Raw genomic sequence first — 23482 nt, forward strand, 5'->3', positions numbered from 1 at the left:
CACCGAAAGCGGTTACCGGAATGCATCGGCACTGCACAGAAGCGTAAATCTTGCAAAAGGGAAAAAAATACAAACACAACTATCAATCTATTGGAGTAAAAATATTTCCTGGAGGTGAACTTTTCAAAACTGCACAATACACAATAAAAAGTTGGTACTACTTGAAGCTTTTCATCGGTGCTGTTGTACTACTAGGAAAGGTACTGTGTTGATTTTTTTTTTGCCTTTCCATATTATGTCTTAATGAATGCTGCTTCGCAGAAACTACTCAACAACATAAACTGCCTCCAGAGGGCGCAGAGGGTACTGGAAATCCCCGGGACTCTCTTGCGCTGCCACTTTCTTATTGCAAAATGCGGTAAAATCCGATGGTGAGTAATAGAATGGAACAAAGCTCTCCCGGCAACTGCCAACATCAGGTGTTTGCTTTTAAATTGTGTTGGTTTTTCCGGGGAACCCGCAAGAAAATTAATTAAAAGTGACTAGAAACAATAAGTGGTGGTTGTAATAAAAGAAACTACGGTAAAAGCAGCAGCGGTAAGCGAAAAGTTTGAACGCCACCTTGTCCGCAGTTTTCCCGCTATATGGTGGAGGGGGAAGGTGGTTAGCGGGGTAGAAAAATGATGTGCTCGAATAGTGAAACTAAACCGAACTTTCCCATGTGAAATGGTTTACGGGAATGATTTAGTGCATGTATCCGGAATTGCCGAATAGAACCTTGTAATGTATGTGCGTTCAGTTTCTATTTAAGCGGCAGCGTATGAAAGTGTGCAAATAATTGCATGTCTAGAACAAATAGTTTCCCCATTGGATTTCAAAGCGCGTTTACAGGCTGCGTTGCGGTTGGCATGTGAAGTTTCGGACAAATAGTTGCATGTTACTGTGCGGTCTGCGGCGGAGGAGGCCCTAATGGAATGGCGGTTGCAGTTGTTAAGTGTTTTGGGCTGAAGAGTTTTTTTCGATTTTTTACTATGGTTTTCTTGGGATGTATTGAAACAGTATATGGTAACAGTTTTGGCAAGAACAAACACTCTATACTAATGAAAAGAGTTGCTTTGCAATAGTGCTAACAGAAATAGTGCTTATTCAGTTTATTATGTTGATCGAATCGGCAAATCACTATGGTTCAATATCACCAGTGGGTGTTGGAGATCATGCATTAGAAAAAAAAACATTTCGAAGTATTCCATTCTATTGGTTCATTTTAAGAGAGCGGGCCGAAGATAAACTATCAGCGGACTGATTAGGCGGGTTTATTTACCTAAAAAGGTAACCTACTTGGTTATTAGAATTACCGAAGCATAACACTCCACAATTTTGCGTACGAATTTTTTTCCCGTATCCTGTTCCATAAACAGATGACATCGCCGAAAGTCTTTGTTGAGAGTACCCTGTTTGGGGCCCCAAACAATCCTGAATTTATTGCAAGTCGATTGGTTTTGTCTCCGCTTGGCGCATTGCATTTATAATTTATATGGAGGTTTGTATGGAAAAACCAACTTTTTAGCATTTTCCATTCTAAAGAGCTAAAATGGCTCAAACCGTAGGTCTCATTACTTCAAACGGTAGGTTTTTTGATGCCTAACAACTTGGCCGAAGACACTAAAGAGCTAGGGTGAGCCAAAAAAATAGTAGAGCTGTTCAAAGTTGAGTATGTCGAAATTTATGCTGCAAACCATTTTTTCTGCCAACACTGCCAGTGTACCGGCGTCAGTCAGATTTCCATCAGAAGTTCCTCTGAAACACGGAACACGTATATATATATATATATATATATATATATATATATATATATATATATATATATATATATATATATATATATATATATATATATATATATATATATATATTTTTAGGTGTGGCTATTTCAAAAAAAGCGTTGATTTTTGCTATTGATAGTAAACTCACGTGTACTGTATAATATTGAGATGTGAAAAACTCATTAACTGCTTCAAAAGAAAGCAAGTGATCCTCCCTAAACTCAGAAATTTTTGAAGTAGAATACTTCTCTCAGGAAGTTCGGCTACATAGGGATGTAAAATGAAAATCTAAAACCGAAAAATGTGAAAATATGTCCAATTTAAAATGCTAATAAATCGGTTAGTATTCGATGGATTTCCTTCGTTCTTGCAACAATAGATTATAAAATGTTCTAAGATTCTTCCCGAATGCAGATAGTTGTGATTTTATTACTCAAACTATTATACTATTGAAAATAGTCAAGCCTTGTCAAAACGGAAAAATTCGGCCTCTGATTGGTCGTTATATGATTGCTTCCCACACTTTTCAGTGTTTATTTCCTACAAGGAATACTTCATTCGCACTGCCAGTGATAACGCAATACAAACAGCAAAATTACGACCTTCAAGAGAAAAATCTAAATTTGGGTAAAATTATTAAAAAACGAAACCTGGGCAGCTTTCCAAAAACCCAAACAGAAATTGCATCGAAGATATAATCCTAGAATTTCCACGAAATAAATTAGCATTTCTAGGTAGGTATTATAACAAAAAAAAAACCTTCCCGTTGAATAATTTCGAAATGTGCAGGATTTATTGAAGAGTTTTTATTATTATTATCATTATTATTATTAATATTATTATTATTATTATTATTATTATTATTATTATTATTATTATTATTATTATTATTATTATTATTATTATTATTATTATTATTATTATTATTATTATTATTATTATTATTATTATTATTATTATTATTATTATTATTATTATTATTATTATTATTATTATTATTATTATTATTATTATTATTATTATTCTTATAATTATTATTATTTTTATTATTATTATTATTATTATTATTATTATTATTATTATTATTATTATTATTATTATTATTATTATTATTATTATTATTATTATTATTATTATTATTATTATTATTATTATTATTATTATTATTATTATTATTATTGTTATTATTATTATTATTATTATTATTATTATTATTATTATTATTATTATTATTATTATTATTATTATTATTCTTATTATTATTATTATTATTATTATTCTTATTATTATTATTATTATTATTATTATTATTATTATTATTATTATTATTATTATTATTATTATTATTATTATTATTATTATTAATATTATTATTATTATTATTATTATTATTATTATTATTATTATTATTATTATTATTATTAGTATTATTATTATTATTATTATTATTATTATTATTATTATTATTATTAGTATTATTATTATTATTATTATTATTATTATTATTATTATTATTATTATTATTATTATTATTATTATTATTATTATTATTATTATTATTATTGTGTTATAAATGTGTCTAAATGAATGCTTAAGATTAATTAACTAAACATAATTTGATTATCAGATGCAGTAAGACGTTGTCGGGACAAGTAGGACGGCTCGTTAAAACTGAATAAATGTGCATGTCGGTGAAACTGGTGAACCACCGAAGGCGAGTTGGCAGCATATTGTGTCGAATAATCACCTGCAGCATCATTTTCGGTCGCATTCGGTGCATCGTACTCACCAGTCAGTAATTTGAAGATGAAAAGGACCTGGGACACATGCCTTCGTCTGTCTAGCGTGTCTATGCCCAGTAACCGACAGCGATCTTCATACGGTGTTAAAAATTGTTGTTCTCTCCAAGGAAGCTGTCTTAGCGCATAACGGACGAATTTACGTTGAACATTTTCAATTCTGTTTGCCCACATTGTCTTGTGAGGACACCAAACAACATTTGCGAATTCTAGTGTCGAACGAACGATGGAACAATACCCAAGTAACAAAACTGGTTTTATCAAAGTTTTATAGCGCTGTTTTGGCTGTATTAAGCGCTCTAAAACTTTGATAAAATCAATATTGTTACTAGGGTACAGCACTCTAAAACAAAGTGGATCGTCAAATTCGCGTGCTATCTTGAAAATAAAGCCAAGTCTTCGAATTGCCTTATCGATCGTAACCGAAATGTGAGACTTCATAGTTAGCTTCTTGTCAAGGTAGTCGCAGCGGGTTACATCCCTGTTTCGATAGTAGCTTATGACACAACATTTCTCCACACTCAGAAACAAGCAATTTCTCGTATACCAACTACCAAATAAATTTAGAAGTCGTTGCAATTCTCTGCAATCCTCAATATGTCTAATCACTAAGTAGATTCGAGCTTCGTAGCCGCAAGGTTACAGAGTCCGCTTTGACAAGCGAATGGTGATAGGTTCGAATCTTAGTAGAACCAAACCATTCGTTCGCAAAAAGGTCTTAAGTATGGGTTTATTCTCAGGTTCTTCCACACAAAATCTCTCCAGATTTAATAACCTCTCGTCTGAAGCTTCGATAATATCATAGACTATAGCACGTTATATGTTTTGAGAGTGATAGCCTGTAGGAGGATATGATAAGGTCGATAAGGAAGGTAGTAGGTTACTAAGTCTAAAGGAGAAGACAAAAAGCACTATAACACGGAGCAGGTTACTTCTCAATAAGTAGCACTGCAAAATGGTAAAAAAATCAGAAATGTGCAAACAGCAATAACGTCCGGACAATGCCACAATAGATCAAACCACTATTGGTCGTAGTGGGGTCCACACAAGAAAAGTAGATTTTCAGTTCCACCTCGGTTGAGTAGTATTGCTGCGTCGTTTATATACAAACTGAATAGCAATGGTCCAAGATTGCTACCCTGAGGTACATCAGAGCTAGTTATGAATGGGCTAGAACGGCAGTTACAAAACTGCACGAATAGTTGCCTGTCCACGAGGTATGCCTCCAACCATTTACAGAATTGCGTAGAACAACCCAACTTGTTTAACAATACTTTCCTGATGAGCTCCACAGAAAATCGAAGGAATAGTCAAAAATGGAGCCTGCTAACAAATTTAGAGGGCTCAGAGGCAGTACGAGTCACAAAAGTCCTTGGTCATGTGCAAAATGAACTCTAAGTTGTTGTTAGCATTCGATATAATACTGGAGTAATGATTCTGGAAGGTAAGCTTCGAACCAATCTCCACTCCCAAATCTTTAACCACGTCAACTCTTCCAAGAGGGACACTTTCGGTTTCCTAATTGATCAAGATAGCAGTTTTGCGCCAAGTGAAGCTAATAATAAAGCATTTGGTAACACTTATGAAGTAACACTCGTGAGGTTATTTATGCGGCACTATTCTTTATACTTAGAACATCAAGACACAAGAAGTATTTTTTAATCTAGGTGGAATTACAGAACAAACATCGTTAAAGTATCAATTGCAGAAGGTATGACATTCAGCGGAGTCTCTTTACTGAGAGGCAGCGTTTTGTCAGGTAAGTATGCAGCAAATGAAAATTGCAAAAGACATCGACGAAACGCTACAACATTAGCACCAGAGAAGAGGAGATTAAAAGAATAAGTTTACCGTTTTTTTCCAAAACTGACCAACACAATTCAAAACGATCTGAAGCAGCATGGATTTCGGACAGCGTATAAGAGTAACCATACGCTGAAGGACCTCTTATGTTCTTTAAAAGATAAAATTTCGAGGGACGAAATGTCGGGCATCTACGAGATCCCATGTAAAAGTTGCCCTGCAATATACATTGGCCAAACCCGCAGGAAATTTAAAGTCCGATTAAAAGAACATAAAAACGCTGTTGACAACGATAGACCCAACGATTCCAGCGTGGCCGTCCATTCTAAGGAGAACAACTATGTGATAGACTGGGATAACGCAAAACTAAAAAAATGTGTCAGAAAACCTTACATTTAAACGCTTGGGAATCTATGTTCATCGAGACTGCTGAAAAGCCACTGATGAACGAAGATGATGTCCCAAAAACTTCTGCCTTATTCCAATTGACGAAACAGAACATAATTTAACACCACCCCTCTTTCCGACGTGTACTGTACCAGTATGAAGCTGTGCAATTTTCTATATGTCATCAGTTGGGCATTGTCCAGTAGATGGTCCACAAGGGGACCGAAACCGGTCGACTTAAAAGGTAATTTTAGTTGTCCTTTTATGTTTGTAAGAACAATAAGTGTTGGGCCTGTATAACACTTGAGCACATTTTTTGAGTACCACTCATAATATCCCGTCAGGGCCCAATTTGATATAGTGATTCAGTTATTTGATATTCATGACTTGCATACAAGCATTAAGGTAAACCAATGATTAATCAAGTTATTGACATTTTAGGTTCTGTTTCAGTGCAGTTGAGACACTTTTAAACACCAAAATAACGCGTCAAACAATAAAACTGATGTCTAGAAAAAGATTTGTTCACTATTCCGTCTTAATACTTCGTTGTATAACCATTGCATTGTTATACAACTTGACTTCTCACACCCAGTTCGGTGAAAAGTTGACCAGCTTTTGACTCTCAGCTTTTGACCAGTGAGGGCTGACAGGAATCGCGTACCAGGCTGCTTGGACTCTTTCCCATATGTCATGGTTGTTTTTTTTTTGGATTTTTCCGTACAAACCGACTTTTTTACGATCTGCCACAAATTTTCGATGGGATTAAAGTCTGGTGACTGGGATATTTATTTACAGTTCTGACCTTACCTTACCTTACTTCCAGTTTTTTCATACATTTTACCCACGACACCTTTTCAACGGCTAATGCTGCTATCTGATGACTAAAATGCGCATAAATCTGAAGAATATTGAAAATCAGATGGCAGGACCATACAAGGAAATTTAAAAAAAAATGCTTCACCTTTCACCATCATGCCGTCATCATCATATTACCAGTATAGAAATTAGTTCGACTTTCGTTCACGCGCAGCGACAATTGTGCCCGCCACAAACTGCAAGAGCCAGGTATCTTGTACTAGTTATCTTTGATGAATTGCCATTTTCACGGCAACGGAACGGTGATTTAAAGGCACAGTTAATCGCATGAAGCTCTTAGTTCCATAAGAGCGAACAAATAGACCTTCGTTTCGTCAGACCATAGCACATTTTGTCATTTCATGTTGTATTCTAGGCATACCCAATATGTCAAACTTGAAACTCGCTAAATGATGTTTCTGTGCGAGCATAGGAACCTTCCTGGGGCTTTTACCACCGAGTCCATACTCTACGAGCCGTCTCTGGATTGTTCAGAAACAGATAAGTTCTCCACAGGATAGAACGGATCTTTGTTAGAAACACATTTGACTCCGGGGGCGTCCAGTTGATTACTGTTTTTTTTAAATCATGAAGTGCATTGATAACAACTGTCTTCATTTCCGGAATTCTGCAATCTTTCTTTGACTTTTGGCTTGTTTTGCTATTCCACGAATAACAGTTCGTTGCGGTTCCGTGCAGTGAAAGGAGTGGGCCCATGTTTCGATGGTTTGACTAAAATTCACGCATTTAAATCTTATAGGTTTATTGGTAACATAAAGAATACTTATCAGAATCTATATTGAAAAAGGATATCCGTGAAACAGTTTTCTTCAAATATCAGTCAAAATAAACAACTGGTTTTATATTTGGTCGGAAATTTCTTCGAAATTTTTGTCGCGCTAAAAACGTTTACTTCTGCTGTGTCAAACCTTTGCGACACTAGTATGATAATAGTGTTATATATTTTATACCAAGTGAATTTGACGATGGACTAATGAAACTGAGAATATGAAACAATTCTAGTAAATATTTACTTTTATATACACATGGAAATTTAGTGATTCAGCGTTTATCGTTTCGAATGTCACATATTACAGTGTGAACAGACCGTATAGTAAAATAAATCATCAAAACATTGAAATGTTCTGCTTGTGTATCTTTCTGAACTTTTTCTCTGAGATAAATTTAAAATTTAAATACGTGTCTGATAAACACATTATGTAAATACAAACGCGTATGGAAGGCAGCGGAAAACTACATTAAACAGCTACCATTTTCCCAAAAGTAACACCTATGGAAAGTTGCTCGTCCCATTGAGATGCCGGTCAAAAGCGCTGACGGCTGCCATGGCTTGAGCATCTTCGTTTCAGATACCGTCATCGTCACCGGTGTGTTGTCTTTGTTGCCACCGGCAGCGGTGTGTTGCATCAGCACTCGCAACTAAATGGAAGCGGTTCAGTTTTCATCAAATTTAATCACTTCCGTGTCACCTTTGTGACGAATGCAGCCATCCCTTTGGACGCATCGGAAGGTAGAAGTAACCGTTGGAATCTCTCTCGTTCCCAGATGGGTTAGAGGTTCGTAATAGAATTTCGGTGCTTGCACACCAAGATTCGATTATCCTAGTCATTCGCTCGCTCAGTGTGAGCCAACGGGATGATGCTGGGGTGTACACCTTCGTACGAGCACTTCTGGGGCACCAAGAGTGATGTAAAGCCACGGTATCCGCTTCTGGGAAAGCATGAACGACCATAACAGAGCAACTTGCTGGATTGACACTAACCAAAAGTTGCCTTCCACGCAATCTGGAACACGTGACCAACAACGTTCGAATCAATAAATAAATTGTGACAATGAGCATCTAAAAAGTTCTCATCTTTACAATGTCAACAATAAATGTCCAGTTCTATAAATTTTAGATTTACCCCACCTGACCCAGCACGAAGATGTTGGTACAACAAACCTGCGGCAACAAATACGAAAAGCTACACTGCAGCAATTGGTTTCTGGTTCCGTTGCACAATTGAACATCATCATCATCGTCATCGTCATCGATGGTAATGGAAAAGCCTGAACGGTTACTCGCTGAAGAAGGGATTCTTTTTCCATTTCCATTCCTTCGGCTAGCAGCTCTCTTCCGCACCCATGTGGGATTACGTTCTAATAAGATTAAACGGAAGTACGTTATATCGGATCAAAATTGTACCTACCTAGACACTACCTACCGAACCGGGTGGCACTTACGATAAGAGGCCGGAACAATCGCAGGGAAATTCGTCCATATCAGCTCCGCTCACAGGCTCTCGCTTGTGATGGCAATTGCGAAGCACTTAGGCAATTGTGGCTGAGGTCACTTTTTCCATCGTTTTTGCGAACTCAATCGAACAAACACCGGTTCTCGGAACGTGGGCAGCCGTGTCGTCCGGCTCGAGTAGAGTTTATCTGCTTTGTCGATTTCAGCTTAAGCGATGGAGGTTGTGATTTTATTCGGAACACCGATTTTTTGCACTTACGTTAGCTTACATAGGCTTCGTGAAATAAAATTTCTTCAGAGAAAAAAAATATTTGATGGCATTTAGGTGTACTGCCAAAAACTTATAAAACAATATTTTTAGTTACCAACAAATATTTCAAATATTATTATAAATAAAGCCAGATTGGATTTTACAAATTTAATGGCGTAGTTTTAGCATCATTCTCACTTTTTTCAGGGGTTTTCGAAAACTTCCAAAACCACCCCACCAAATTCCGCTTCCATTGTCCAGAGCTTTTTCACTGTACAATCCATTCAGGAAACTTCTGCAAAGGAAAAATATGGCATTACTTTCGTCGAATTAAGTTTGACAGTCATGTAAACCTGGTTTCAAGCAGAGTGCGACAATCATAGTGCCAAAAGCCGCCACCCAGTTCCGCAGCGCAATTTATGGACGTGACGTCATTGTCCCGATCGTAGGTACTAAATTTTTTCCCATTGTAAATGAAGAGTGATTCCCCTGCCGTGCCATCATGTACCGCGGAAACACTGAGACTGTACTGATTGGTTTCGCTGTTGATTCGAAAGTTTTCATACTTTTCGAAGGCCATGAAATCTTGAAAATTTTCCAACACCACCATCATGTCGTAAGCAGCAGCATTTGTAATCTTTAATATTAAACTGTAATTAGGATTCATTTTAAACGTAAAATTCAAACTCAAACCTGGTGCATCTTTTCTAATCTCAACCAAAAGTTGTGCCTCAAATCTCCGAACCCGTATTTGTAATCGTTTCAACTGCGATTGAATACCGTTGTACCATCAACGCGATTCTGGATGACCAACCAACCTCCGGCGTATTTTTCCTGCTCACAGAGAGCCTGAAAGGGTGCACCGCCATTGGTTGGACTTATCCAATAGATTCCGGTTTGGGGAGGAGCTTCGTTACATGTTCTGTATGCGGCTTGTGAAATACTATAAATGAATCATGTTTAGAACAATTAAGCAGTCTATTAATTCGAATAATTCAAAAACCTTGAGAGTTCTGCGATGCAAGCCAACAACAAAATCACAGAATAAGAAAGTGTACGAACCATTTCTCTTTGTGATTATTCTTCAGTCACTGAAATTCAGTACTAAAAAAGTGCTACCGTCAAGCGTTAAAATTGCCATATTCTCATAGCCCCACTTATAAAAAAGCACTTCAAACACTTTTATAATAATCCTCAACAATTCAACGAGCGTGCTGTGACAGTCACGCGCAACAGGCAACAAACAGTACAACGGAAGCAGCCATGAAAGTCACTTCAGACCTGCTGATTAGCGCCCTCTTAATTGCTTTTGTTCATTCGCTTATCAATGCAAAGAATACTGCTGGATTTTTTGAAACCTGTAACAATGCACCGAACCAGTCGGGGATTTACACACTCGCTCCGAGCTTCGGTATCGCTCCTTTCCAGGTGTACTGCGAGCAGGAACGCTATGACGGACACTGGCTTCTGTTTCAGAACCGTCAAGATGGATCGACTAGTTTTAATCGCAGCTGGAATGACTACAAGTTTGGGTTTGGAAGCCTTCAGCGAGAGTTTTGGCTTGGGTTAGAGAAACTGCATCATGTGAGTCATTGGCCAACGGATGATAAGACTGAGCTACTAAGTTTGTTTCGGAATTATAGATCACCAACAATAGAACTTGTGAGCTGCTGATTGTGATGGCAAACTACAGTGAATTTTCCGTGTATCGTCATTACACGACATTCGGAGTTGCCGATCAAACAAACAATTACAAGCTCAAGTTGCTCGGATTCATGGAGGGAACGGCTGGAGAATCGTTCTATGATTATCGCGGCGAAAACTTTAGCACCTACGATAGGTACAACGATCGGTCGGAGTACAATTGTGCGGCGTTGATGGGGAGCGGACACTGGCACTACGACTGCGGAACTGGGGATAGGAGAAATAATTTGAACACGATCTATACCGATAGGGTGCTCGATGACGGAAGTGGAATATGGTGGGGTGCATGGGGAGGGCTAAGAAATCCACTGAAGTGGATAAAAATTTACGTGAAAATTAGATCCGGTAGATGATCTACGATTGGCTGAAAACGTATTGAGAAGATTATAAAACTAATAGGTTTTTAGGTTAGTTTAAACTAGTTTCAGATCATCCACAAACTTCTAAATATCAGGACGTTTATTTAACTTGGCTCAAAATAGTATTCAAAGTACTGGTTAAAACACACAGCACAATTGTAAGCCTAGAACTACGTCTCACTTTGGAATGGGGGCAAAATACTTACTTTACTTTGTTGGCTAACGGACCGTTCACCGGTCTAGGGCCGAACGAACGAGATCGTGCATCTTTTTCCCCCGCGCACATCCACCGCATGCGAGGTCTACCACGGAGTCAACGGCCTCTTCCTGGTTCTCTACTGGAGATAGTTTTGGCGGCTCTCTCGTAAGGCATTCTAGCCACATGTCCAGCCCACTGAAGCATGCCCTGCTGTATTGCCTTTACTATATCAGCATGTTTGTAAACCTGGTACAACTCGTGGTTCATGCGTCTGCGCCACACTCCATCTTTTAGTCGCAGAACTTTACGCTCAAAAACTCCGAGCACTCGTCGAGCAGGTCCTTCAGCGTCCATGCTTCATGTCCGTAATACAGCGCTAGTTTTGTGCGAGTTTGCAAACTACGGGACCTTAGCTGGTTACGCAGTCCGTAGAAAGTCCTGTTCGCAGCTGCAACTCGTCGTTTCACTTCACGGCTGATATCGTTGTTACATGTCACAAGCGTACCAAGATAAACGAATTCGTCAACCGCTTCAAATCGTTCCCCATCTATCTCCACCTCAGCACCAACACCACGGGGACTCCCACGCTCTCTGCCAGCTACCATGTACTTCGTTTTGGCAGAGGTAATGACAAGTCCCAATCTTGCTGCTTCCCTCTTAAAAGGTACGAAGGCCTACTCCACGGCCTTACGGTTGATACCGATGATATCGACGTCGTCCGCAAAATCAAGGAGCATGTGAGATTTCGTGATGATTGTACCATTTTTTTCGACGTTTGCTCTTCGTACTGCACCCTCAAGAGCGATGTTAAACAGTAGGTTGGAGAGCGCATCCCCCTGCTTCAGTCCATCCAACGTTACGAACGCGGCTAATGTCTCGCCAGCTATCCGCACGCACGATTTTGATCCCTCCAGTATCATACGACTCAGCTTTATTAGTTTCGTAGGGAAACCGTGTTCCAGCATGATCTGCCACAGCTCGTTTTTTTTTGCAATGAGTCGTATGCCGCCCTAAAGTCCACAAACAGATGGTGAGTCGATGAGTTGTACTCCCGGAACTTATCGAGGATCTGTCGCAGGGTGAAAATTTGATCCGCCGTGGAACACCCTTGTCCACCTGGTTGCAACCGTCGGTTAATCAGTAAGCAGGTTGCCGTCCTTGTTATTACACTTGACCGGCACAGGGAAATTCCTACTTCTGACTCTGTTGACAGTTCTATAGAATCTCCGCACATCGTTTGAGCATAGCTGTCCTCTGCACTGGTGAGCACCTGCTCTTCGTACTCGGGCTTATTCCGACGGTGGATTTTGTTTTCGGCAGCTCTTGCCCCCCTGTACCTCTCTCTGTTCTGACGCGTAGCCGCAGTGAGCATGCGGCTCCTGGCACGGTTCTTCTCATCTGTTTCTCTCTGGCACTCGGCATCGAACCAGCCATTAAGCTGTCTTCCACGCGTCGTAGCTACCACCTCTCTCGCAGTCATTTCGATGGCGCCGTGAATACTGCTACAAGGCCCATTTATGTCTTCCACTCCTTCCTCCTGTTGTTCTGCGATCCGTTGATCCAGCTCTCTGGCGTATTCTGCTGCCACGCCATCAGCTTTCAACCGCTGAATGTTGAAACGCGTCGTCCTCTCTGTGTGAAATTTCAGCACGTTCGACAACTGTGCGCGGATCTTACAAATAACGAGATAATGGTCAGAGTCAATGTTTGGTCCCCGGAAAGACCTTACATTAGCAACATCCAAAAAGTGCCGACCGTCCATGAGTACGTGATCGATCTGGGAGCAGGCTTCTACACTTGGATACCTCCAGGTGTGTTTCCGAATAATCAAACGTGGAAAATAGGAGCTACATAAGGCCATTCCTCTGGCCGCGGCAATGTTTATCAGCCTCAGGCCGTTTTTATTGGTTGACGAGTGGAGGCTATGCCTTCCAATGACCGGACGGAAGAATTCCTCCCTCCTAACCTGTGCGTTTGCGTCTACGATGACGGTTTTTACGTCGTGTTTTGGGCACTCGCCATAGATTCGCTCTAGCTTGTCATAGAACTCATCTTTGACTTCATCGGATTTGTCGTTTGTCGGTGGGTAGGTGTTGATTAAACTGTAGTTGAAGAATTTGCCCATGATCCTCAACACGCATATACGGTCTTCTACGGGCCTCCACCGGATGACTCTTGTTTTTTGATTTCCCAGCTTTGCGAAACCGACGCCCCGTTTCGCTGCTTTTCCGCCACTGTAGTAGATGTGGTACATGAAAGAAGTGTGTACAATAGGGTCTACTGCACGGAATTCCTTTTCTCCGGAATTCGGCCACCGAACCTCCTGAATCGCTGCGATTTCGACTCCCTGCCGCTGTAGTTCTCGAGCAAGCAAGCCACCCCGCGCCGGTTCATTGAGAGATCGAACGTTCCAAGTACCCAATTTCCAAGCGTTTGCCTTAATCTTTTTCCGTGTTCGTAGCCTAGATCTTTGCTGATTGATCCGTTCCGTGTTTTTAAATTCGTTGTTCGTGGTTGAAGAAAGGTTTCGGTATGCTACCTTACTAGGGTCACGATACCTACATCCTGTTGATGGAACTGCCATCTTAGGTGTAGCTGGCGGGATACAGCATTCCATAATTCAGCCGTCCGCTCCGGGTCATACGCTGTTGTACGCCGTCCCTTATATGCGGAAACAGCCGCGTACGATCCCTTTTCCTGTCAGCATATGAACATAGTTTCCACCGGGGGTTGGTTACCCGATCTCCGCTAAGGGTAATCGTATTCCGGTCGGCACCACGTGGAGGTTGGGATAGGAGTTGCTGGACAGAGGTGAATGGCCACATTAGGGTTTAGTCTAGTAGTTGCATCACATTTCCCTCGAACAATAAGGACTATGTCATCCGCATAACCAATGGCTTCCTAGCCTAGTTGCGATAGCTTGGTAAGGAGAACCAGTGATCATAGAACTTCTTCCTAAGGACACCCTTTCGCTGCCTCTACTGTGACAGACGTAAAACCCAGTGATCTTCTTGTTCGAAAGCATTGCTTGGATCCAGCTCATTGTAGTATTGACTCCTTTATTTTGTACAGCCGTTTAAATTGATGCAAAGGACGTGTTTTCGGTAGCTCCCTCAATGTCAAGAGAAGCGCAGACCGTTTCTTTCTATTTCAGTGACTCCTTGATCTTTGTCACTAGCCAAAGCTATTGCAGTAGATTTACCTTGTTGATAAGCATATTGATGCTTGTGCAAGAGTAGCTCCTTTAGAAACTCACTGCGGATTTAGTTGTCCTTAATTTTTTCCATCAACTTGAGAAAAGTTGAAGTTAGACTTATTGGTCTGAAGGTTTCGGGCAATGTTTCGTCCTTTTTGCCCGGCTTTGGTATGAAGTTGACCGGGATATGTCTAAGAGTAAAGCCGGCTCGAAAAATGCTGATGAGTCCGTCCGATTTTTGCTGAAAGATTGGTAAAATGCCATCCGGTCCTGGAGTTTTCACAGGGTTAGTGCCCAGTTTATAGAAATCTCCGTGAACGGTCGACGAGCACTCCGGAGTCACGTAACGACATGCGTCTGGATCCGAGGTTCTGTAGCTCTTCAACGTTCGATTTTGATGGCACTGTCAAGCCAGGAAAGTGAATGTTCATAGGAAGTGTTCATAAGTGTTTCTTTGGTTGTGACTATGATTGTCACATCTTCCTTGTTCAATTACCCAAGACCATTCGTATGATCTTTGGACGTCACTTTCTACAGTCGCGTTGTCTCAGGCAGAGTTTGAATGTTTCCACAGTATCGAACTCTGGAACTCTTTTTGGTTTTGCATAACTCAGCGATATATTTTGTGACAGATGCTATATAGCCTTTCCAGTTGGACGTGATTTTAGCCCTGTTGATCAAGCGTCTAGCTTCCCGACGAAGGTGACTGAGAGTTTCGTTCCACCAGGGCACGTCACGGCCGACGGTTCGTTTTATTAATGGACAGTTTGAAGTGAAAGCTTCCGTGATCCTATGTTGTGGGTCATTTGCTGCGATGTCCAGTTCAACTGCAGTTCGAATATTTTTGTGGCAGGACGTTCTTGAGTTAACCAAATGTTCATTGAAACAGTTCCAGATGTTTTCATTGGATTCCTAAAGTGTTGTATTCTCAGAGGGGTAGCTTCGACGTCAAATCTTATCTATTTATATGAAAGAGAAGTTTTGTATTTATGCATGTTGCAGCATAACTCTCGAAGGCCTGAACCGATTCCAACCAAACTTGGCATACATGTTCTTTGTACAAAGAAAGTGGTCATAGAAATATTGGATAGGGGGAGGGGTCACCCTTAAAGAAGGAGGGGGTCAAAAGTAATAAATTTTCATACATAATGGAAACCTTTCATTGAAATTTTATGATTTTCGGGTTTTTGGTCATATTTGGAGGCCGAAAGTTGATGTCCAGAGACCGAAACATGATGTTCGATGCCATTTTCAATCCAAGATGGAGACTTTGGGTTTATGGGAAGCCATTTAAAACTGTGGTATTTCGGAGAAAAATATTTCGGAAAGTTTTTCGGAGAAAAATGACTCTTAAGAACCGGTTATCGGTGTCTGACGATAATTTGAAACTTGAGTTGCCGACTTCCGGTTTCTGGAAATCTGCGAAAATTAATAATTGAAGTATATACTTGGCAATATGGGTATTTTCGGAATCGTAATGACGTCGTCATACGAAAATCGATCATATATTTCCAAATATTGGCCTTTTTTGAAACGTAGTGACGTCTGCTTGCAGCCGAAAATCGGCTTTCGTGCAAATGTTTCTAGAGAAGTGTTTCAAAACATCCAACCTGCTTTGATTCGTTTTTGGAACGATTTCTTGACATATTTCTTGCATAATTTGATAACGGAGTGTCCAATCTAGCGTTTTGGATAAAAAATTTGATTGGAAAAGTTGCTGAAGCTCACCTTTTACCGAATTAAAATTTAATCAAGAGCATCGATCAAATAAGATAAGAGCTCCTAAAATCCAGCTATTTATTTAAAAAAAAAATTGTATGTATGTATGTATGTTTCAGCATAACTCTCGATTGACTGTACCGATTTCAACCAAACTTGGCATACGTGTTTTTTGTACAGAGGAAGTGGTCATAAAAATATTGGGAAGAGGTAGGAGCAACCCCCAAAGGAGGAGGGGGTCCTAATTGGTCAGAAAATCAAGTTTTTCATGCATTTTGGGAACTTTTCTTAATGAATACGATAGTTTTTAGGCCTTTGGTCATGTCTGAAGACCGGAAATTGATTTTCAGAGACCGGAACATAATGTCGAAAAGAGAAAAGGGCAGCTATCAGGGAGGGAGGGGGTCTTAATTTACAAAAAGTCAGGTCTTTTAGTGCCCTATGGAAACTTTGTGAAAAGGTACGATAACTTTGATGCCCTCGGTCGGTCATGGCCAGAATTTGATGTCTAGGGACCGGAATATGATGTCCGATGTTTTTCTGAAACAATGATGGCGGCTTTTGGTTTCTGGGAAACTGTATACAACTGTAGAAAACGTTTACAAACCTCCAAACATTGATATTTCCGGAACCAGGATGACCTTTATAAACCAGAAATAAAAGTCCAACGACATTTTTTAAAATAATATTTAAATTTTCGATATCAAGTCTAGAATCCAAATATTCATGACCGGCGCAAATTTTTAAATCGTACATGGCGGATTACATTTTCTAGAAAGGTTAATAGAATACAGAAGAAGGCTTGGACGTAATATTGAAACGTTATTTTTAAATTAATTCCGTGATTTCTGCTTTCTGTCAAGCTGTGTTAATCTAAGTAAAATGGTTAAATAATGTCAATATTTCTAGAAAGAGAACTATGTTCAGAAAATGACAACGGGCGTCCAACGCTATTTTCAAATTCAAGAAGAAAATATTTAAATACTCCCAGATATTGGGTTCATAGGTCAGAGCAGACTCCCCAAAACCGAAAATTGGTGTCCGAACGTTTGGTATAGTGAGGGTTGGAAGTTATTCAAAACTTGAGGAAAATGTGGAGATAGTCCCCTTATCTCCAAATTGTTAATTAATTCATGAAGACTGATGTTCAACTATAAGGATGATATTGATATTGTTTACACAAAAAAGGTGAGCTTAGGCAATTGATTATGTAATTTCAGTGTAATTTGAGTTCATTGTAAGTTAATCGATACCGTCGAAGATGCTGATGAGACAATCCTTTTTCCAACGGAATTTTTGAACTCACTCGACCCAGCTGGAATGCCTTCGCATCGATTGTTAATCAACGAAAAAGGTGGTGTGTAAGCAAGTTTATAACTAAAATAGAAATATTATTTGAAATGATGGGTTGGAAAAAATATATGGAAGTATAGAAAATTATAGAAAAAGCAGAAATTTTTACACGAGCAAGGCCTGGTACATTCAGCTAGTGTGTCTATAAATCTGAACCCAGTTTCAACAGAGACATGCCAGTTTTTGACTTTCTCCGTTATCGAGGCGCTACATAGAGTGAGATCTGAAACCTCTTGTCTAATAGCATTACTAAAAGTTGGCTTGTTCCCTACATCGCATACATTAACATTGTTAGAAAAAAAGTATTTAAGCAGGTACTCACCTCGTGTGTTGAAATCCGAGCTGCCTCAGACTGTGTGGTACGCGTTGGCATTGCAACCAACGATGAGTGGCTTGTTGATGCTTCGAAGCGTTGGATGGTGGGTATTTCGTCCACGTCCCCCGGGAAGCGTGCAGAGGCAACGACCATCTCTTGTGTGCCGTTAGTTATTGGGACTTCCACCGTGATGGCAATCAAATCCCGTGTGAAGAGCTCTGTAACAGGATTATTTCTGTTCAACAGAATTGCAGTCCTAGGATTTGACTGTTGGTTGCAATAGATCAATTTACCGTTTACGTTGGTTGATCCAAGAATCCTGGTATCGTTGGCTCATGATTCCTGGATCAGCGCTACGGATAGCTGATCCGTGGCGAATCTCCTGCAAAGAACACTAGAAGCACTCTTTACGCGATGGAGAGGTACGCCTAAGCAGCGCGTATGTTGCTCGCTTTGTGGACGACGCGTCCTTCATCCAATCTGGTTGAGTTCCGATTGGAGGACGATTGCCATCAGCGGTGATGCAGGGTTGGGATGTTTGCGTACCCTCAACAACAGACTCCCGTTGCAGCAGACTGTAGGCGAAAGAAAAGCGACTCACACGTTTAGGTGCGGTATGCGGCTCTGAAGATCGGTTTTTGGTTTTCGGTTTTTTTGGTGGAGCCTTTTTCGCTATCGCGGGAATGTATCGTGCTCCCTGAGGGAGTCTCCGAACGAAACTTTTCTACCTTTGCACCAGAGCCACTCGCACATGTGTTAGAGAATTTTAAGGCAACCTGCCGCATGCGTGATTTGCCGTACTTGTAGTTAAGCAGGAAGCCCTGTGCCACTTTGAGGTTAAAAGACTGTTCGTTTAGCTCCACCATCAGTTCGAGAGTCTTTCCAGTAACGTTATGATGACATACTCATATGTGGTATGACCTGAGCGGTCAGATTGGTCGACTAGTTGGCGGCCTCCTCGCGTGAGTGGCCTGCGCTCAGCAGTCTCTTCAGGTGCCGCCGTTGCGGTTGGGAGAGCCGTTTGACAGGAGCCTGAGATGACTCACGTTTCCCTTTTTCATTCTGTTGCGTCACCGGATCGGGGAGACAGTCCGTCGAGCTCTCCTCTTTGAACCAAGGATTAGTGATAAAACCGAAGGCCCTCCATCCAGCGATTCGCTGTAGAGGTTGAAGTCCTCATTCGGTTCCATCTCCTCGGTGCTGCCTGTTGCGTGTGGCCTTGCAGAGCTGCACGCCATGGAGTTTGTTAGCTCCGTTTGTTCCGGCAGAGTAAGAATGCCGGGGTCCGGTTTCGAAATTTGTTGTTTGTCTTTATCAGAATCCAGTTTTGATCCCACGAGTTTGCCACGAAAGAAGAGGGGTTCTCTGCTTGTCACGGTAGCCTCACGCAGAAGGCTTGAATACTGTGGAAACAGGTATTCCACAGGCTTCGTTAGCGGCTGGATATTGGTTAAACAAACCCCCATTCATTTTTTGGCACGGGTTGCATTACACCTTAGCTTGGGAGTTTAACCATTAGATTTTACGTAACAGGCATGGCTAAAGCTACCATCCTTCTTTCCAGGGGTTCCTGCTTTAGTTCCCAATACTTTAATTCTATTCGTACTTCGTACATATATGCCAAACTAAACTGAAAGAATCGTCACAGACGGAGTTGAAGGGTTAGAATGTGTAATTATCTCAAAAGTTGTCGTTCGTCGTGATAAGTTGTTTTATGAAAGTCATCTATCGTATCGTCTAACGTATAAACAAATAAAGAGAGATAACATATTTTTCAAAAATAAAATAAAAAATATTGAAACAGATTTTCCTAATACCTTCAGAAACTCTAAAAAAAAACACTGATTAAATTTCATTTTACTCTCTGAAAACCTGATTTTACAATCTGGCTCTATAACACTAAATACTCAAAACTCCGGTTGCCCTTTTGCGCTCACGTTGGTCTTCTAATCGTCATCCGCGTTTTCCGCAGCGGATGCTGTTGTCCACCAAATGACCCCCACCAGATTCCACGGTGGCCACCGAGCGGGGTGCGGCTGTATTCGCCATTCAAGTTACTCCTGAAAATTAAATCCGCACGATGATTAATTGCCAGTGGAATTGCCAATATAAAGCATTTGAACTGCACACTGTCGGGGCCCAGTGCCGCAATCGTAGTGCCAGTAGCCGCTTCCCGTCAGTATGGCGCAGTCCAGAATAGATATATCGTTAATCCTATCGTAAGTACTGAACTTAACGTTCCGATAGATCCAGAATGCATCCCGTGCTGTGCCGTGGAACGACTGTTCGTCCTCCGGGAGACGCAGCCTGTAGTCCTGGGTTTCGTTTTCCACCCGAAAGCCGAAATATATTTCGTGTGCCGAATAATCGGCAAAGTTTTCGATTACGATCAGCAGGTCATGCTCGCCGGCACCAGCGGTTACCTATGCCAATTAGGACGAGCATCGTGTTATCCGGTCGCATTTGATGCAATCTCATTATGTCAACATAGAAACATACGCGTACCTGATGAATTTTCTCCAGTCCGAGCCAAAACTCTTGCTGCAGGTTTCCGAAGCCGGCTTTGTAACTGTCCCAACTTCGTTGAAACTAACCGAACCAGCGTAGCGGTTCTGGAACACCAACCATCCGCCACCGTACTTTTCCTGCTCGCAGAAAGCTTGGAATGTGGCACCTGTGCTGGCCACCGTTATTGTGTAAACACCCGACTGGGGTGGAGCCTCGGCGCAGGATTGATATTGGCGAGTTTCCGCTGCAGCAGCTGGTGCGCTCGAGAAGGCAACTGTGTGCCCAGCTTTTAGTGCTACCAGAAGCAGAACGAGTGATTGGTGAGGATTCATATTTAATTGATTGCTACAATGACACGGTATGGTGATGGTAGAACGGCACTAACGCCACTGATCGATTACGAGTGCACGATGCACTATCGACTCCGTCAAACCACACAAATAGCTGATAACAGTAAGTGGAAAAATTTTCCATAGAAGCGAAAGAAAGTCCACACTGAAAATAATGATAAGAACGAATTCTTTCGTTAATTCCAAACGTTGAGGATAGTTTTATTTAAGGTTTTCCGTTTGTGTTACAAATCTGAAGACGGGATAGTTTCCTATTGTTGCGATAACACTCTTGCGTTTTACTGATGTGATATGTTTGATAAATCCTAGGAAAACTACAAAACTTTTTGATTTGGTGCATAAGAAGACGTCGTTTTTCATGAGCATGAGCGTGATTGACCGCCCGCGGTTGCTACTCCGTTATTGCCAGATCAGCTGTAATAACACAGAGAACCAGCGGATGATGTTTGGGATTAACATTCATCCTCAATGTGTTAAAACTGGTGACCTTAATCTTTATATTAGGCAATACCAGCGCCGGCCGCATCCGAATGCAGGTCAAAGAAGGAGTATGTATAGGAACATGTTGACGTGATACTCGCTTTGTTGGAAGCCGAGAACACCTCTGCACTTCCACGAGAAATCACTGGGATGTTGAAGGTGAGGGAAGGGTTTGCAGCTGGGTTCGTTTTGGTAAACGATGCGCTGATTTCGAGCACCGGGTTCAGAACAACTAATATCGCGCCTATGAAATAATTATATTCACCGCGAAAATAAAAACGGGTTCCGAACTCATTCTGTTTGATGATGTAACACTGAAAAAACGAAACGCACGCGACCTATGATTGAACGCACACTGGACCTATAATTGAGTTGATCCCGGACCTACAATTGAATTGAGACAACTCAAATGTTCGGACATCTCCTTACGAGGTCATAATGTAACTGTAACCGTATGTAACCGTAAAACCGAAACGTATCTTTCATTGATTTATATTAGTCAACTATATAATGTTACTAAAGCTACGAATCACGAAAGTTGTATCCACGTTAATGCCCCTCCACTCCTATGTTGTGTTGAAGTGACCCTTTTGGCTACCAACAACTATTGCGCGTTGATGATCAATCTGTAGAAAATACGATCTCATGGATGGTATCGACGCGGAGTATCCAGATATTTGGTCACCAGCACATCTGGCTTTATGCCTAATAAATTTCTCGTATACTGTTCGTCTATTTAAAAAAAAAACTATTTCATGATTTGAGACCGATTAAAACACGAAAGACCATGGAAAAATGTGTGTGGTTTACTTGGAAGAAATACAAAATTTATAATTTCGTTCATGGAATCGAATTAAACCAACAAGCAATAAGTATGTTGTTGGGGCCACGTACACGTGTGCGTGGTTTGTATCATAAAATATACAATTTCTATATAGCGCTTGAACGAGTCCGTTGATACGATGAGTAACCTGTGACACCTATTAAGTATGAAAACTGACAGAGTTGCATGCATTCAAAGCCTTATAATTTGAAAAATGCAAATATACAACCATACATAATACAAACAGTGTTTATTTACAAAGGGCCAAATCAATAACAATCCGAGTATACATGAGCTAGTTTCATTTCCACCTATAAGATTACAATATGGTGAACTGAGAGAAAAGTTTATTTGTAACAATATCTGCGCAAAAGCTAGAAAAATCATAAATTGCAAAACGGTAACGATCATATATTTCCTAATCTCGCACGCGGTAAATAAATATTTGACTATATAGTTAGACAATCGATATATAAGTGGGCCGAAATTTTTAACTGACCGGTTCTGGCTCATTCATATTTACTAACGTTCTGCTTATCACGTTCAAAGATTTTTAGCACGCGCTCATTACGGAAAATAGTACATTTCGGTAAGCCGAGCTCGAGCGATTGTTCGAACGGCTCAAGAAAATGAACCACGGTTCTTTGCGCGCTAAAACGGATGGTTCGCCCGAGACCGAAGTTTACCGAAACAGCACGATCCATCAATCTCGCGAATAATTGTTAACTATGAGGCGTTTATTGAGACGGTGAGTGACCGGTTCAGAGCCGCTTTCGGTAAAGAACTGTTTTGCCCACTTCTACTTCAGATTGCATGTAAAAGAACACAAACACCGATACTTATCTTCCAATTCCCTTCCCATTTGTGAATCGTTGGGCCAGTGCGAGCAGCAGTCCCGGTAATTTGATACACACTATCCAGATATGCACACTACCACCACGAAACTGCGAAACAAAGAGCCGCGAGACAACAACACAATCTGAAGTTTTCTGAACAATTTAACCAATTCCGCTAGAACAATCATAATTTCACCGATAAAACGCACTTAATCGATTTCACTACACTCGATTCCCGTTTCGTCCAATTTTTCTCCCGAAAACTAGGTATATGAATTTTTCATCATCTCTCGACGTTCAATTTTCCAACTTGTTCAACTCTTTCTACACACACAACACACAGTGATGAGAAGCAAACTAAAACCAGCAGTGCGTCTTGAACTGTCCTACAGATCAGACGTTTTTTCGGTTGCTTGTGGACTGGTCTTTGACTGCCTATAGCTTCAAAGTTTGTGTTTTGTAAGTGTGTCTTTTAAAGACTACCTGAAAGTTATTTCCCATCAGTCTTTCTCAAGACTACCTACT

The 23482-nt window shown here is 40.5% G+C and overlaps 2 protein-coding genes, 1 long non-coding RNA gene and 1 pseudogene across 3 annotated transcripts; 2 read left to right on the forward strand and 2 right to left on the reverse strand.

Annotated features, from left to right (window-relative positions):
- Positions 1-13: 13 nt before the first annotated feature.
- Positions 14-9570, forward strand: LOC129722458 (uncharacterized). The gene is made up of 3 exons (XR_008727606.1): positions 14-200; positions 262-371; positions 8530-9570. It is a non-coding gene; the product is annotated as an uncharacterized LOC129722458 (long non-coding RNA).
- Positions 7532-10500, reverse strand: LOC129722457 (microfibril-associated glycoprotein 4-like). The gene is given in 4 exon segments (XM_055675908.1): positions 7532-9409; positions 9468-9751; positions 9808-10057; positions 10118-10500. Coding segments are annotated over 4 exon segments (723 nt in total). The 5' UTR covers positions 10180-10500; the 3' UTR covers positions 7532-9282.
- Positions 10128-11178, forward strand: LOC129722456 (ficolin-3-like). Its single transcript, XM_055675907.1, has 2 exons — positions 10128-10698; positions 10758-11178. Exons 1-2 carry the CDS (start codon positions 10378-10380, stop codon positions 11169-11171), a joined length of 735 nt encoding a protein of 244 aa, XP_055531882.1. The 5' UTR covers positions 10128-10377; the 3' UTR covers positions 11172-11178.
- A 6358-nt stretch (positions 11179-17536) lies between these two features.
- Positions 17537-20831, reverse strand: LOC129722459 (angiopoietin-related protein 6-like; annotated as a pseudogene).
- Positions 20832-23482: the final 2651 nt, after the last annotated feature.

The sequence above is a fragment of the Wyeomyia smithii genome, chromosome 2 (assembly GCF_029784165.1).
Source record: "Wyeomyia smithii strain HCP4-BCI-WySm-NY-G18 chromosome 2, ASM2978416v1, whole genome shotgun sequence".
Lineage (NCBI taxonomy): Eukaryota > Metazoa > Arthropoda > Insecta > Diptera > Culicidae > Wyeomyia > Wyeomyia smithii.